The sequence below is a fragment of the Protopterus annectens genome, chromosome 1.part1 (assembly GCF_019279795.1).
Source record: "Protopterus annectens isolate FY-2018-M chromosome 1.part1, PAN1.0, whole genome shotgun sequence".
In the NCBI taxonomy this organism is placed as follows: domain Eukaryota; kingdom Metazoa; phylum Chordata; order Ceratodontiformes; family Protopteridae; genus Protopterus; species Protopterus annectens.
The window spans coordinates 606,172,246-606,190,720 of NC_056726.1; the positions used below are offsets into that span (position 1 = coordinate 606,172,246).

Genomic DNA, 18,475 nt, shown 5'->3' on the forward strand with positions numbered 1-18,475 from the left:
ACCCGAGGATTTGGGCTTGTGTGTTTGGCTGCACCAGCTGAGCCATTGCCCTCGGCTCCATTGGTGGTGGTTGTCATCTACCTTTGAATCCTTGTTGCCAATTCCCCCATTTGGCCCTACAACCTTCTCCGATTTGGGGGTCCCTCCAGCGATGGTGTCTTCTCCTGAAATGGAGGAGCATTCTCTACAGATCCAGTGGAGATTGGCGTGGCCTTTCAAGTGTTTAGAAGAACATTTCTTCACCTAAGAGAATGAATCCACAGGTTCCATTAGTCACAGTTTCACCCCACGATCCCACTCTATTTTTATCTTATTGTTGTTAGACATCCACTAGTCAGAGTCACTCCGTTGGCCTCAAACCAGCTGCTGAAATTCAGATTTAGTCCTCTGAGAGGTCAGGAAGTGGGCATATGTATCAAGCAGCTCTATGCTTCAGACCCTGAATTAGTGCAAAGAACCCATTGCAGTGCTAACAAGATACTTCCAGTCCAATAAGTCCCACTTGTTGATCTCTAGGAATAGAACATGTAAGAGGAGACGTGTGGACTACCTAATGGAGTCTATCACATCAGACATAGAGTTGGATGATCGAGAGGATTCCCTCAAAAAAGAAGACATGTAAAAGGAAACACTTAGATGAGTCCCCCACCTCTGATACTGACTCTGAGTATAGAGAGGGGATTCCAACATTCTCCTTCTGAAGCTGCCTCATTTGGAGAAATATTATTCGTTCATATGTGTTTGCTAGCCTAATGACCACAAGGACCTTTTTAAGCTTAGCCATGCATCCCAAATCTCTGACAAGTTTTGGTACCCTTTGTAAAGAAAGTGAAACACTGTTATCTGTGTTAGCATGTCTGGCAGGAGATTTGTATATATTCTCAGATTAACTTGTGTTGTATGCCAGCATGTCCAATTGTGAAATATTAATAAGTTTTTAAAATGTTGAGCATCTCCCTGTTTATACAAAATGTTTAAAGAATCTCAGTGTTTTTATGCATTTCTAATTGCACATGTTTGTGAGGGAGATTCTAAAGTACAAACTGTCTGTGGAGAATCGGCTGATCAGAAGGTGATGTCATTAGAATGTTCCTGGTTGCTATGTGATTATTTGAGCAGCTGATTAACAGGAAAAATAACTTTTTCAAAACAGCTGACTGTTATATTTTTAAAATAAGACAGTTGAGACTGTTAACCTGAACAAACAAAAGAAACTGCTGAAGTCCGTTACAGTGTTGAGCAGCAGTTAGTGAAAAGTCGCAGTCTGTTACAGTGCTGTGCAGTGGATACTGGGAAAAAAAGGAATCTCCAAAAACTGTAAGTCTGAATTTACCTTGTTGTTGTGTTTTAGATTAGACCAGGGACAGTATTCTTTAGTTAGATTAGGAAAGTTTAGTTATTTAGATAGAATTCTACTAAGATGATGGACTTCTATCCTACAGTTTAATTTTATATTTTTGGTGATTGAATTCTGGTGTTTATTGAAAGTTCTTGATTTACGTTCTTGTAATCCTTTTACTTTATTAATTTGTTTTCATTACTTTATATTGTGGCTGGACAGTCCGTGTGCTGTTTAGAGATTTTAGAGTGTTTATACCTGTTTGATACTCCCCAGGTCACCTCGAATGCCTGGCTGCTTCTGGTCATAGCTGTCATTTGTTTTGATATTTAATTTTTAATACTTGATCACCCTTTGAAGGGCATGTAGACCCGTCTTGACTCGGCAGTGTTTACCATTTGTATTGGGGATGGGAAACAACTGGAAATCTGTGTCAGTCTTCCCATAAGTGTTTGAGTGTGTGAGATTTGAATTTATTTTGAGTGCGAGTGAGTCAGAGGTCTTAAACTGGAACACATTGCTCTGAAGTGCATAATAAGGGAATACATTTGGGGTGGACAGAGATGCATAGTACAGTCCTAGGAAATGGAGCATGTCCTGTTGTGCTCTTAGCGACATTGTGGATTTTTACTCGTGTGCTTTGAGCTCTGTGCTCTGATGTTTTCCATGAAGCTCCCACACTGGAGTCAGTGGTGAGGATTGAGACTGCTTAATTACTGACCCGTATTTTAAGTGGGGACATCACATTATTAGTGGCAGTCTGGTGGGATATTGACCGGACATCACACCCTTGATAAGTGTAAGCAGGGGCTTGGGAGATGAAACATTTACAAGCAGGGGCCTGGGAGGTGAACCATTTACAGGTTGTCTGTATCCATTAGAGACATAGGTGCCAAACCAGGGATGATTCTGCTGTTCCCCATCCAGTTGTCCAATTAACATTTGAATTGGGTTAAACTGGTGCTCTGCTTCACATGGATGGGGAGCCTGTTCCAGAGAGTGGGTAGTCTCTGGGATACATACCTATCACTCCAACAGGTCCTATTTATAACACAGGAAACGTTTAAGTCTGTAAAATGGGTAATTCTAGTGTTTTGTTTTGTGGATATGCAGGAGGTCCATCACAGTGGGTTCTGACAATGCCTTGTATGCCAGGCATAGATCTTCACTCAAAAGCCTGTAGGAGACAGAATACAGGGATGGGGCCTTGAGGCAGTATGCATAGGATATTTTACTTACGCCCTATATTCTTTTAGTGAGAAACCTCTGTAGACGGTCCAGTTGTTGAATATGCCTGGTTATATATATATATATATATACTGAAAGCGCCACTGTATTTAATGATAGGTCTGAATGCTGAATACAGTTGAACAATGACTTAGGTTCATAGGTAGGTACAGTTGAACAATGACTTGGGTTCATAGGTAGGTACTAGGCTATCGGCCCTGGGGCCTGTACAAGCCCAGCCAAAAAGGTAGCCTGACTTTTGCCACCCAAGAAAATTATTTTCCTGTGCCACTGTCAAGCAGAGTCACAGAGGTGATCCCCAGGGTTAATTTCCTATTTCCCATCCAATCATCAAGATTTTTCTTAGAGTGCTAATGAGGAGCTTTGTTTGATATAGATAGGTAGTTTATTCCAGAGTATGGGAAGTCTCTGGGACAGGAATCTATCCCTCCGGCATGTTCTGTTTATTGTGGTGACAAGGTTTAGGTCCCTAGAGCGTGTAGCTCGGAGGGATTGGGATTTATTTAAGTGGAGCATGTCCAACAGCTCTGGGTTTGACATAGGTTTATATGTTAGGCAGAGATCACTTCTGAGTAGACGATATGCGACGGAGTAAAGCTGGAGTTTTTTGAGACGGTCTGCGTAGGGCATCTGTTTGAGGCCGGTAATCCTCTTTGTGAGGTATTTCTGCAGCCTTTCCAGTTGTAGATGGCTTGTGAGGTACATACCAAAAGGGGTGTTGTACTCTATAATGGGTCTAATGAGTGATTGAGTAGAGGGGAACAATGACCTCTTTTTTTTCTGGATGAGAAACCTTTTGTGATGAGGTGTGCCACTTAAAAGGATTTCCTGACAGCTGTGGCGATGTGATTATCAAAGGAGAGACTACTGTCCACCTGTGTCCCAAGGTCTCTTATCACACTTCCGATGTTAAGTATACTACCGCCTATGTTGTAGTTCATGGGTACAGAGTTTTTACCAAAGGGGATGACAATACACTTTTTAGCATTGAGCTTGAGGCCATGGCTTTGACACCAGGCATCTGTCTCAGTGAGGCCCTTTTGTAGGATGTCCACTTCGTTAGGAGTTTCTTGTATGGCTCCTAGTTTGCAGTCATCTGCGAACTTCGTTAGCCAAAGACCTATTATGTTAGCCTGTACTTCAGAGAAGTAGATACCAAACAGGAGAGGACCCAGGACTGAACCCTGTGGTACTCCACTTGTTACTACTCTGAAGTCGGATTTGGAGTCTGCGACTTTTACAGTGTGGGTTCTGTCAGTGAGCCAGTTGGCCACCCATCTTGTGACATAGAGATTTATACCGAGTTTAGTGAGTTTATCTATAATTCCAGAGTGGGGGATGGTGTCGAAAGCCTTGGCAAGATCTAGATAGGCTGTGTGAACCACGTTACCCTTGTCAACGGCTTTGGTGACTGCTTCAAAGAATTCAGGTTTTGGAGATATGATATGCCTTTTACAAACCCAAACTGGGTGGGGTCCAGAGTTTGGAGATTACCAATGTCTTTTGTTAATAAGTTCCATGATAATATGTTCCATGGCCTTGCAGACCAGGCTCGTCAGGCTAATGGGGTGGTAGTTCCCGGGGTCCGTGGTGGCTCCCCCCTTGTGGAGTGGGATAACCGTCGCTGTGTGCCATTCAGCAGGCACAAAGCCTGAGGTGAGGCTATGATTGAGCATGGTACTTAGGTGGGGTGCCAGTTCGTTCTGTAGTTCATGTAGAACGCAGCCTGGGATGTTGTCTGGTCCCATGGATGCCATGTTCTTGGCTTTGGAGAGTGTGGTTTTTACCTGTGCAGCTGTGATTACAGGAACTTTGCATTCTTCCAGTATAGAGATGGGCTCTTTAGGGGGTGAGAGGGGGGTAAAGTTAGCACTGAACCTATTTGCCAGGATGTTGGCAATATCAGTTGGGTCTGTATATTTAGTGCCATTGTGCTGTAACTCAGAGCAGATCTGAGTGTTGCCATTGAGATTCTTGACATAACTATGGAATGCTTTGTGTTTGTCTTTAGAATAGGTGGCGATTTTGTTTTTGTAACTAGCTTTGGAGGATTTTATCGGGGATCGCAGCTTCTTACTGTGGCTGACCAGGGAGCTCCTCCACTCATGGGATTTTACACTCTTTTGCAACAGTTTCTTCCTTCTGTTGTACAGTTTGTTTATGGCAGGGGACCACCAGATTGGCTTCCTTTTTTGGAGGATAGCGTCTTGGTTCTGTTTGGGATAGCACGAATCATGCACTCATGTAAGTGCTTATAAAGTGCAGTTGTGTAGGATTCAGTAGTCGTAACTGTATTGTCCATCTGCATGGGTGTCATGAAGTTCACCACTTCTGTCTTAAGAAGCATGAAGTTGGCTTTGGAGAAATTTTTTACCATGGTTTCCTTAATGTGGGGTGGGGGCAGGATGTGGATATCTAGGGTAATTAGCTTATGGTCGGATCGGACCAATGAGGCGTTGACTTCAGGTGTGGAACACCGGTCACTCATGTTGGTAATGACTAGATCTAAGATATTGTTGCCCCTGGTGGGGGTGTGGATAAGTTGATCCAGGGCATTGGAGTTTGAGGGTTCAGTCCCAGGTCATCTCCTGTTTGGAATCTACTTCTCTGAAGTAAAATTGGAACCTGTGCACTGAGAGACAGCCTTACAAGACTATCTGCAAATATATAGAGCTGAGTATATTTTTCTGTATTATTCTGTATTATAGAGCTAAATTGTTGCTTAGATATCTGTTGTCTTACTGTTCTGCAAATATACAGAGATCAGTATATATTTTTCTAGTTTTATAATTTGCACTGTGATCCCTCACATCTCTGTTGAAACTGTCTTCCCCACCCCCCCTCCCTGTTCTTGGTTGTACTTTAAATTTGGTGGCTTTTGCAGTGCCCGCCCCACTGTAGATTTGATCTAGGACACTCCCCCAGTCCCATCTCTTTACCGCATTCTACCTAATAAACCCTGTCTGCACTTGCTTTTAGTCCTTTTTAATTTAATTACATTTTTTTCAAACTGTGTTGGGACTAATATTGCTACGTACTCAAGTGTGCCAGCTTGCACTGCATGTGAATTGTTTTTATTACTGTTTTTGCTACTTTTCTGAAAAAAAAATTGTAAGCCTGTTTCCTACCTTTCCTGTAATTAGTGCTCCAGATACAGATTTGCTGTATCCAGGACTGTTTGTAAGCTTCTGAGCCCCCCAAGCCTTTCTGTGTTGGAGGGAAGCCTTCTAGCTGATCAGTGGGAGTGGTAAGCATTAGGTAACCTGTCTACCACATAAGGAGTGGTTCTGGCCCAGAATTTGTAGTTATTGGCCGTTTGAGCGGTCTTCCATCTCTCTCAACTTTCTGATTTGAAGGCCTGCATTTGCACTTGTTTCTGTCCTGTAACTCCTGGGCCTATCTCATTTGCTCACTCAAAAAAAAAATTGTATCTGCTTTTACTGTATTTGTGTTTTTTCCTACTTTGTTTTGCTTTTGTGTCATCTTAATAGTACTCAATTGTATTTATTGCTGCTTGGTGTAACTCATTCTAAGCCTTTTAGTTTAAGCATTTGGGCTTCAAACCAGTTGTTTTACATTAAGAAGGTTTGTGGTCTGCACTGTAGTGGCAGAACAGGTAGCTTACATCCTTCTAAGTTGGGAACTGCTGATTGAGGGCTCAGTGTCTGTTATTCTAAAAGTGTATTAATTCTGGTTTAAGCACTTGGGCTTCAGGCCAGTTATTTTACATTGAGGGTTCGTGGTCTGCACTCTTGTGGGAGGAGAGGCTGGACTCTGCCCCTTCTGAGCTGGGAATTTCTGGTTAAAAGATTATAGTGCCTGCATATTTGAACTGCTTCTTACTGAAATTGGTACACCTTGTTTGCTGTAGCATAGACTAGATCCAGGCCTGCTGAATCTAGCTTTGTTTGTATGCTTGTTGTTTGTTTGCTTGTTATTTCCCTGAAACGCTAATTCCACCTAAAACGCGGCTTTTCAGTGCTTCTGTGGATCCCTAGTGATATCTGCATTGCTTACTGTACTTATTTCCTTGTTGCTTACTGTACTTATTTCCTTGTTTCACTTGAAAGAAAGTTACTGTTTGTCATTTTTGCATTTAAGTTACCTGTAACACATTGCATTTAAGTTACCTGGCACTTGCTCACTAAAGCAATTATATAAGTCAGCACTAAAAAATTAAAAGCACTATACCCTCACAAACTCCCCTTGAGCATCTTGTTCCCCATTGGCCCTTTTTTCAATTATAAAGGAATTCCCAATACTATTCTAGCATGTCCAAAGGTCAGTTGTCAATCTCCTCTCTGTTCCAGCTGGGGAATCTGGGAATCTTGAGGCAATGTTACAACTGCCTCATGTACACAGACGACCCTCTTCTCCTCCAAACAAATTCCAACACGTGAGAGATGCAACCATATAGCCAAACTGGAGGCTAAGCTCTCTCAACTCAGTACTGGTGTAACCAGTCAGGAGGAGAAGGAAACCACACTCACTACAATTCCAGTCTCACATAGACCTACCACAACAGCAAACCAAACACATAAACACACAAAAACATACTCGGAGGCTCTAAATAAAAATCTGCCTAAGCAGCAGAGACCTCCAAAGCAGACACCCAAGCAACCACTACCCCAAAACAAAACACGTGCAATACATAGCTCACAAAGCCAGTGTGCCCAACAGTCACAGCCCTTAAGGCTAAACAACACACCTGATACACTTGTAATAGGTGACTCTGTCGTCAGGCACACTGACGTCCCGCTCACCAGGCTGAACAAGGAGAAGGTCACGGTGAGCTGCCTGTCAGGCACTAGGATCCGCCACATAACACAAGCACTCGGGTCACTCCAAGGCAAGTACAAATATGACTCGGTCATTGTCCATGCTGGTGTGAATGACCTGAGACATACCTCACTGGACTACATGAAAAGAGACATAGAGGAGCTCTCTGAGCATGTAGCCCAGGCCGGTATGACCCTGACCTTGAGTAGCATCTTACCCTCACCAAGAATGATGCCACAATATGAAGACAAGATGATCAATTTCAACAATTGGCTTAAGTATTGGTGTCATTCAAAGGGGATCCAATGCCTGTCAGCCTGGGATGACATGCTCGACCAGCCACGATGCTTCGCTAGGGACGGCTTGCACTTGTCACCCCTGGGCTTTCGGATATTGGCAAAGGCTCTTGTTTCCCCCATAGTGCCTTTTTTAGGCAAGGCTCAAAAGACAAACCCACCTCCATAGGTATCACAAGGGATAAGAAACTGAGTAATGCTACTCAACGCCAGAGGTCTAAACCTAAACCTCAAGGTGCACGCACTCGAAACTCTCCTTAGCATGGAGAACATCGATATCTGTGCAGTAACAGAAACCTGGTTCAAGGCTCCCGAGAGCACCCCAGCACTACCAGGTTATACCTCATACCATGCTTTTCGGCCCCAAAACTTGGACCGAACCACAAAAGATGGGGGAGTATCAATATTCGTCAAAGATACTCACACCTCCAGGTTGGTGGCACAGCACGAAGCTTCAGAGACTATCCATGTGCAACTAACAGTGGGTAAAACTGCCTTCCAGTTTATAACCTGCTACAGACCACCCTCCCAAACCCAGGAACCCCACTCGGCCTTCCTGAGAACACTGGAAAATATGAAGGTCTCTCCAAACACCATTATATTGGGCGACTTCAACTACCCAAACATAGACTGGGAGCATTACTCTAGCTCCAACACCCTAGCCCAAAGGTTCCTAGAATTTATAAACTTAAATGCTATGGAACAACTTGTTACCACTCCCACAAGAGGGGAAAACATACTGGACCTGATCATCACCAACATGGGGACTCTGTGCTCCAGACCAGAAGTGTATCCCTCACTGGTAAGATCAGACCATAAACTAATCTCACTGGATATTCACATCCCGACCCCACCCCTGCCCAGAAAACCACAGTGAAAAACTTCTCTAAAGCAAATTTTACACTCCTCAAAACCGAGGTGGAATCCTTCAAAGCCCCCGAGCCTGTGGAAAATACGGCCCAGACCTCAGAATCCTTTATAAACGCATTCTATGAACACCTTCAGGAATGCATAGATTATGCAATCCCAAATAAAACCAAGACCCAATCCTCCAAAGGCAGACGTCCTGTCTGGTGGACCCCAGCCATAAACAAACTATACAATAGAAGGAGGAAGCTACTACATGATGGAGCAAAATCCCAAAAAGGGAAGGCATCTCTGATCAGTATTAGCAAAAAACTACGGGCACTCATAAAATCATCTAAGGCCAGCTTCGAGAGAAAAATTGCTCAGTACACTAAGGATAATCTCAAGGCTTTCTTTAGTTATGTTAGGATCCTGGGTGGGAATTCCCAGATATGCTCAGAATTAGTCCAAAATGACAAAAAATACATCAAACCCACAGACATTGCCAACATCCTAGCTGACAGGTTCAGCGCAAACTTCTACCCCCCCTCCCCACCAAAAGGGCAAATATCTATCCCAGCAGAGTGCTGCCCCCCTGACATCTCATATGCTCAGGTAAGAGCCGCCCTCTCCAAAGCAAAAAACACAGCATCAATGGGACCAGACGGTGTGCCGGGCTGCGTCCTACATGAACTCCAAGAAGAGCTAAACCCAAACATAAAACTACTCTTCAGTCTCATCCTTACTACAGGATATGTACCCAAAGAGTGGCGTACAGCAACAGTGGTCCCTCTCCACAAAGGTGGTGCCTCAACAGATCCTGGAAACTATCGCCCCATAAGCCTGACTAGCTTGGTCTGCAAAGCTGTGGAAAGGATCATCATGGACTTCATAAATAAAGATATTGGGGACCTACAGACACTGGATCCTACCCAGTTCGGCTTTGTTAAGGGCAGATCCTGCCTCTTAAACCTGGTCGATTTCTTTGAAACAGTCACCAAGGCCATTGACGAGGGGAAGGTGGTCCACACAGCCTACCTGGACCTAGCAAAAGCCTTTGATACAATACCCCACTCGGGCATTATAGATAAGCTCACCAGCTTAAATATAAACCCCTATGTCACTAGATGGGTTACAAACTGGCTCAAGGACAGAACCCACATGGTTAGAATTGCTGGAACCATGTCAGACTCCAAACCAGTTACAAGTGGCGTCCCACAAGGCCCAGTCCTGAGACCTCTCTTGTTCGGTATATATTTCTCGGAGGTTCAGGCCAACACGGAAGGACTGTGGCTGACCAAGTTCGCAGATGACTGCAAACTGGGCGCCATAATCGACTCTCCAGCCAACACAAGCATCCTCCAAAAGGGCCTCATAGAAACAGACAACTGGTGCCAGAGCCATGGCCTCAAGCTAAACGCCAAAAAGTGTATAGTCATCCCCTTTGGCAAAAACAAAGTGCCCACAAATTACCACATAGGTGGTAATCCATTAAGTACAGAAGAAGTAATTAGGGACCTGGGGACCCAAGTTGATAGCAATCTTTCATTTGACAACCACATGGCCAAAGTGGTTAGAAAAACATTTTATATAGCCCACCTAATCATGAAGGGATTCACATCTAGATCAGGGGAGGTCATCGTGCCTCTTTACTCATCCGTCATCAGGCCCATAATTGAGTACAATGCCCCTTTTGGGATGTACCTTACCAGACACCTGCAGCAACTGGAAAGACCCCAAAAGTACCTCACCAAGAGGATCAAAGGGCTCAAACCGATGCCATATGCTGCCCGGTTAAAGAAACTCCTGCTCTACTCAGTGGCATACCACCTGCTCAGAGGCGATCTGTGCCTGACGTATAAAGCCATGTCCAACCTGGAATTAATGGACATGCTGTACCTCAGAAAATCCAAATCCCATCGAGCTACGCGCTTGAGAGACTTGAACCTCGGCACTGAAATAAATGGGACATGCTGGAGGGACAGATTCATAACCCAGAGGCTCTCTTCACTCTGGAATAAAATCCCAGTCCAGGTTAGGCAGAGTCCCTCATTGCATTGCCTCTCTTCAAGAGGAATCTTGATGAGTGGATGGGAGATCGTAGGTTTATCCCGGGTATCACTTCTGTGTCACTGTTAGAGGCACAGTATACTAACCTCGAAAAAGGGCATAACAAAATTTATTTAAAATGGGTGGCGAAAGCCAAACACACTCTGGCTAGGCTTATAAATGCCCTAGGGCAGATAGCCTAGTATGAACCTATGAATTCCAGAAAGCGTTGAGCGAAGGAGTTGGTACATGAGTAGTTTTCCCAGTTAATGGTGGGGTAGTTGAAATCGCCCATTATTATGATGTTTGGTTGAACCCTGATATTTTCCAGTACATCAAGAAAAGAGGAGTGGGAATCCTGGGGCATGGTGGGTGATCTGTAGCAAGCTACAGTTTGGATTGCAGTTTTGCCCAGAGTTAGTTGCACTTGGATAACCTCAGCTGCATTATGCTGAGCAACTAGCCTGGAGTTGTGGATATCCTTAATGAATATGGACACACCTCTACCTTTGGTGTTCTGGTCCTGGTTACATGGCTGAAAAGTGTGGTATGAGTTATAGCCTGGTAGTGCAGGGGTGCTCTCTGGAGCCTTGAACCAGGTCTCAGTCACTGCACAGATATCAATGTTCTCCATTTTAAGTAGTGCCTCGAGTGAGTGCATTTTGAGATTTAGACTTCTAGAATTGAGTAGCATCACCCTCAGTTTTTGCTTGCCTGTTCCTGTTATGGTGGTGAATTTGTCATTTGAACCTTGCCTAAAAAAGGCACTATAGGGGCGGCTAGAACCTTAGCCAGTATTCGGAATCCCAGGGGTGACAGGTGCAGGCCATCTCTGGGAAAGCATCGTGGTCTGTCAACCATGTCATCCCAGGCAGACAGATACTGGATCCCTTTAGAATGGCACCAGAAGCTTAGCCAATTGTTGAAGTCAATCATTTTGTCCTTGTACTGCGGCATCATTCTGGGTGATGGCAGAATGCTACTCAGGGCTAGGGTCATACCTGCCTGGGCTACAAGATCGGAGAGCTCTTCCATGTCTCTTTTCATGTGGTCCAGGGAGGTACGTCTCAGGCCGTTCACACCAACATGGACAATGACAGAGTCATATTTGTACTTGTTGTGGAGTGACCTGAGTGCGTTGCAGATCCTGGCACCCGACAGGCAGCTGACAGTAACCTTTTCCTTATTTAGTCTGGTGAGTGGGACATCAGTGTGCCTGACTGTAGATTCACCTATGACTTGACTGTGGTTGAGTGGCATACTGAGTCTGCCGGCTATGTGTCATTTGGGTTGTGTTGAGGGGTGGAGGTTGCTTGCATTTCTGCTTTGGAGGTCTCTGTTGCTTAGACAGATTATTATTGAGAGCCTCTGCGAATGTTTTTGTGTTTCTATATGTGGATTTTGGTGGTGTAGATTTAGTGAGACTATGTGATGAGTGTGGTGTGGTGCAAGTGTTTACCTTCTCCTCTTGACTGTCAAGTTCACTCTTGATTGGAGAGAACTTTACCTCCAGTTTGGCTAGATAAGTGCATCTCTCACAGGTTGTAGTGTTGGGTGGTAGGAGGGGTTGTCTGTGTACATGAGGCAATTTCTACATTGCCCCAAGATGCCCAGATTCATCAGATAGACAGGAGAGAACACTGGGAGCTGACCCTTGGACATGCCGGAATAAAAAACTATTTTCCTCTAGATAAGTGAGGAAAGTGAGTACAAGAGCGATTTTTCTCTAAGCAAGTGAGGAAAGTAAGTACCAAAACTGTTTTCCTCTAGGTAATGAGGAAGGTTGAGTACTATAGTAATTAGTAGGTTATTTAGTGCTTACAAGTGCTGATCACGAATAAGCAAATTCAAGTGCTAAAACTAAGAATCTGTATCTGGACTAAACTAGTTACAGCAACGGGGGGAAACAAGTGCAAATGCATGCTTTTAAAACAGAAAGTTGAGAGAGATGGAAAAACTGCCCAAACGGCCAATAACTACAATTTCTGGGCCAGAACCACTCTTTATGTGGTAGATAGGTTACGTAGTGCTTACCACACCCACTGATGAGCTAGAAGGCTTCCCTCCAACACAAAAAGCTTGGGGGGGGGGCTCAGAATCTTACATACAGTCCTGGATACAGCAAATCTGAATCTGGACTACACTAGTTACAGGAAAGGTATTTTTTTTTTATACAAGAACCATCCCTATGCACCCCCCCCCCCGCATATTCTACCAACTATATTACTCGAACATAAGGCAGCCGTACAACTTAACATAGTAACCCTCCCACCATACCCATTACCCACAGAGCACAATCATAAAGTTTCCCTAATATACAAACACATTCAAAAACTGAGAAAACTATAATAACCTCATGCATATCAAAACTAGCCCTAAGTGAAGAGACATCCACCCCAACCCTGGCCGCCCTACCATCTCCAACCCCAATCCTCATAATCAGACTAGAAACCACAACTTCTCCCATATCACAGCCAATAGAAAGCCAAGTGACTTCCTTCTACTAAGCCTAAATATTAGAAGTATATCCAACAAAGTCCATGAACTCCATGCCACCATAGACATGTACTCCCCAGATATTGTTATCCTGACAGAAACCTGGCTAAAACCTCACATTACCAGTGAGCAAATACTCCCTACCGGTTACAGCATACTAAGAGTAGACCGGCTAAACAAGAAAGGAGGCGGTGTAGCTATAATATTTAAACAACATCTAAACATCCAGATCTTAAAATCATCAGCTCCACAAATAGACAATGAAGAAATAATATATACCAACCTCAAAATAAACCAAAACAAAACCATCAACATAATCGGATGCTACTTCCCACCTGGCCAAAACATCTCTCCACTAGAAAACCTCCTCAGCTGGTCTACCCACCATCTCCCCCAAGAAACTATCATTTTAGATGATTTCAATATTAACTGGCAATCCTGTTCTGGCAACAATCCAACCCATCATATAAACATTCATGGCTTCACCCAACTAGTCCAGTCACCAATCAGGATAAATAAAAACTCCAGCAAGCACACTACCCTGGACTGGATACTAGTCAGTAAGAGCCCCCAGTCATATATAACAGGCTGCTTATCAGATAGCCTCAGTGATCACTCCCCAACATTCCTACTCAAAAAATACCTATACCAAGCTAAACCTGTCATCTACCGTGACATACTTAAAAAAACTAAACTTTAACTCCCTCACATTCATCTCATCCCTCAAAGAATGTAACTGGCATCCCCTAAAGTACCTCAGTCTTGATGACGCAGTTGAATTTTTTAATACTACCTTCCTGAGCATCCTTAATTACCATGCCCCAGTAAGACTTTCCAGAACGAAAGCACAACCCTCCCCATGACTACAGAAAACCACTAAGTCAGAAATGAAAAACCGGGATAAAGCCTGGGAGCACTGGCGCAAAGCCAACCCCCCCTAAACTAGACAGAAATTCCTAGAACTACGCAATAGAGTTAAAAAGCTAATAAAATAGGACAAATTCCAATACTTCAAGTCTGCCCTAGACCCCCCCAACACAGCGCCAAACAATTCTGGTCCTCCGTAAACTCCATCCTCCACCCAGGTAAAGTCAGTACCCCTCCTTCTAACATCCCTCACTCCTAAAATATTGCTACCTCATTCAGCACACACTTCACACAAACCATACTATCACTAGCTAAACAACACAACCCCCCTCCCCTCCAACCCACACCTTCAACTAGTAATCTCCCCACTGCCTTCTCTTTTTCTCCTGTACTAAACTTAAGCCCACCAAATTAGCAGCAGACAACCTCCCAAGTGAATACCTACAAATCACAGCTGATGCTCTGGCCTTCCCAGTATCCATCTTGATTATCTCTGCAGAAAGTTACGTTCCCACACTGTGGAAAGTATCGCATATAATTCCCCTCCACAAGGGCAGCCCCTCCACAGAACTAGCCAATTACCGCCCCATAGCTATTCTCTCTCCATTCTCCAAAATACTAGAGAGATGCATACATTCTCAGGTCTCAAACTACCTCCTTACTGACAACCTCCTTTCCAGTACTCAGCATGGTTTCCGACCAAACCATAGCACCACCACTGCCTCACGCTCCTTTACTAACACTATCCTTCAGCATAAAAATAATGGCTATCTCTCCTCTGCTACTTTCCTAGACCTATCTAAAGCATTTGACATGGTCCCACACAAACAACTCATCTCTGTCCTCAATAACCTATCCTTCTCTCAATCAGTCACCAACTGGTTTCAGAGTTACCTGCCTGACCGCCAACAATCCGTTGTATGTCAGAATGTTATATCTCCCCAACTACCTATTTCCATAGGGGTTCCCCTAGGATCCATCCTTGGACCCCTACTCTTCTCTGTTTTCACCAGTAATCTAGCCTCTACCACCAAACATGGCACACTCATACAATATGCAGATGACTCAACCATCATCTGCTCAGCCCAGTCCCTACCCAAACTACAAAAAGTCACACAGGAAGCCTTTTCCTCTGGTGAAACATGGTTATCCGTTGCCAAATTAATACTCAACCCAAACAAAACTAAACTACTCATCTTCCAACCCACCAAACATACTCAAAACAACTCTCAATTTAACATCACAGCAAAAGACAACACCACTATATACCCAACTGAACACACCAAATTGCTAGGAGTGGAAATAGACAATAAACTAAAATTCGACATTCACATATCCATGACCATAAATAAAGTCCACGAAAAACTAGGAGCATTATACAGAAATAAGCAACTTCTCACTAAAGCAGTAAAGATTTCAATAGCAAATTCCCACCTTATCTCCACTCTACTTTATGCCTCTCCAATATATATACCAACCTAAGGCAATGCGATCTAAACAAGCTAGAGACCTGCTACAACAAAATTGCCAAATTCGCCATAGGGGCATCCTACCGTAGTCAACACTGTCTCTCGCTTGCTGAACTGGGCTGGCTTGAACCCCCTCACCTCCTTCAATGGTATCGACTATCACTCGCCCACAGACTAGTAAACCATCCACTAAATGTCCCATTCCTCCAGAATCTACTCCAACCCTATCGCACCACCAGACCACTAAGATCCAGAAACAAAAATCACTTGCAGATCACTAAAGTCAATAACTCTGCTGGTGAAGCACTATTCTCTTGCACCATAGCCAAATTATGGAACTCCCTCTCACCCACAATTACCTCCGTACCATCATGCACCCACTTCAGAACTTTACTAAAAGCGCACCTAAAAACATGCTGGCTATGCCCTTGCAACTCCCACTCTAATATCACCCACCCCATCCAACCACTACCTTTCTTTCCACCCCACTAACTACCTCGATTATAGCAAGCTCAGATGCTCATAAGCCTAGTACTTATTATACAGCAGGAACTTCTTATTGTAACATTTGTTAATGTCTGTTATGTACTTTGCAGATAAAGATTCTAGTTGTCTACTGATGTGCTATGTTCACTGATGCACTATGTTCTTCATCTGTAAATATGTTTGTAATTAATTGCTATCGCTATGTAATCCAATGTAAATACTGTCTGTTTATTTTAACTGTGGAGTTTTTCTCCCCGGGTCTCTGCTGAAAATGGACCTACGTCCAGTCGTACACTCCCGGTCAACAAATGTAAGTAAAATAAATATATATATATATATATATATATATATATATATATATATATATATATATATATATATATATATACAGAAAAGTAGCTAAAACAGCAGTAAAAACAATTCAAATGTGGTGCAAGCTAGCACACTTGAGTATGTATCAATGTTAGACCAAACAGTTTAAAAAATGCAATTAAATTAAAAATGACTAAAACAAGTGCAGAAGGAGTCTATTAGGTAGAATGAGGTAAAGAGATGGGACTGGGGGTGTGTCCCAGATCAAATCTACAGTGGGGGCGGGCAACTGCAAAAGCCTCCAAATTTAAACAACAAGACAGGAATAGGGAGGGTGGGTATGGGAAAACCAACACCTTCAGCAGAGATCTGAAAAACTATACAATGAGGCAAAAATAACAGTGCACAACTCTGAAGTCAGTCAGCAATGATATAACAACAGTTACCCGTACACAACTCTGAAGTGCCAGAAAAACTTAGTCCAAGTACCTGTTAGTCCTAAAAGTTTGAATTTGGTCTGCAAGAGAGTAGTTTTGAAGATTATATATTGAACTGAGTGCCACATTTTAATTATGTTTGTCTACTCTGGTGAATGGACAGATTTTGTGCACTTGGGTCTACCCTGTCTTTGTTTCTTCTAGCAGCAGAGTCATGTTTTTCTATTTTGATCTGCTGATGTCATGAATGATGTTAATCTACTAGAATTTGTTGTTTGTTTCTTTGTTTGTGATGTTTATTTTAGCTCACAGTTTTGACTTTATTCTTCTATACATACAGGCATAATCAAGAGACTCTTTTTTTTTTTTTTTTTTTTTTTTTTAAGATGCGCTGGATTGTGCTGTTATGAAGGAAGAGGAGGTCTGTGTTCTATTCGTCTTAGTGAACCTCTTTTGAAGTTAAGACCAAGAAAAGATCTTGTGCAGGTATTAAATCTGATTGTTTTATGTTCATTTGTTGTTTTTTCATATGTTATGATTGAAAGACCGTTCTGTATCTCAGCAGCATTTGCTGCTGAAAATAGGATGTGTGGACACTGAAGTTTTCCATCTTCTCTCTGTTGTGACGTTTATGGGCTTCACCGTGTTGGTGTTTGTCATAATCACTGGTGGATTAAGAGCACCCTGAGCCCCAGACTCTAAAAGTCAATCTACTTCCCCACTTTTATTTAGGACCATGCATCGGTACAGCCCTTCTTTTGCATTCCCCTGTGTTTATGCACATTCTTATCTCTGTAAATGAATCATTAGAGTTTTAGAAATATAAATCCTGCCTACCAATGTAAATAAAGTTTTATTTCTTCAAATGTTGTAATATTCTGTGTTTTTGTTTAATACAAGGCAGGCTAAAATCATATCTTTTAGCCATTTCTTCCTGAGCCTTTAGCTGCAAGCACTGTAGTTAAGTCTTTCCTAAAGGGAATTCTACATCTTAAGACCTCACTCTCACTTGGTAGTTACAAACTGGGAACTAAATTTTGATCTACAAAAGCTGACTGTATCTCCCTTTGACATAGTTAGTTCAGGTGAGTTGAAATATTTGAGAAAACAAAGCCAACACTCACCATAGTCATAGCTGGAATACATAAGTTTATTGTTCAGTATATATTTCCATATTCATCCTACAAATTGCAGGATAGAAAATGATCCAGACCGGTTTTGACACAAAATGCCTTCATCAGTGTATTTAATCTACAGAAACAAAAAACAAACTTAAATACTCTGCAGTCAATTGCATATCCAGTTCCCATTGGTTAATTACAGATACGCATTCAGTCCAGGTGAAAATAATCCACCCAGTCTGATAATCCAAGTTTTCTTTTTTATTTAGAATATTATGCCATCCTGAATTACTGGTCCCATTATATGAAATCTTCTCTATTATAACAAAAGTCAGTTTTGCAGTTTAATGTTTTTTTAAGTATGTTTATATAATGCACTTGAACGTATGTTCTTAATATCTCATGTGTTCAGAAATACAGCCTCTAAAAGTACGGGATGTTTGGCCAATATGAAATGCAGAACATGTGCATGAAACAAGATAAACTACCCAATCAGAACTACAATTTCTGAATACATACATTTTAAAGATATTTTGGGTGTTTTGCATTGTAAATTCTTTGGTCTTTGCTACATATTTGTACTGAAAACAATGTAGTTTGTTATTGGACTTCTTGTAATAATTAAATATATTTCCCAAAGATTTCCCTCTGCAGTAAGAAATGAACACTTGGTATTGTCTCACTTAGTGTATTGTCTGACAGAAGTCTACCCCAGTGTCTCTGTACCAAG

At 42.7% G+C, this 18,475-nt stretch overlaps 1 protein-coding gene across 1 annotated transcript in view; it reads left to right on the forward strand.

The window, feature by feature from the left end:
- SPRTN (SprT-like N-terminal domain) overlaps positions 1-18,475 on the forward strand; it is a 247,050-nt gene that overhangs the window by 42,251 nt on the left and 186,324 nt on the right. The window contains exon 2 of the mRNA XM_044077081.1: positions 17,011-17,110. Within this exon, the coding sequence (XP_043933016.1) occupies positions 17,011-17,110 (100 nt within the window). The remainder of the gene's footprint in view (positions 1-17,010; positions 17,111-18,475) is intronic.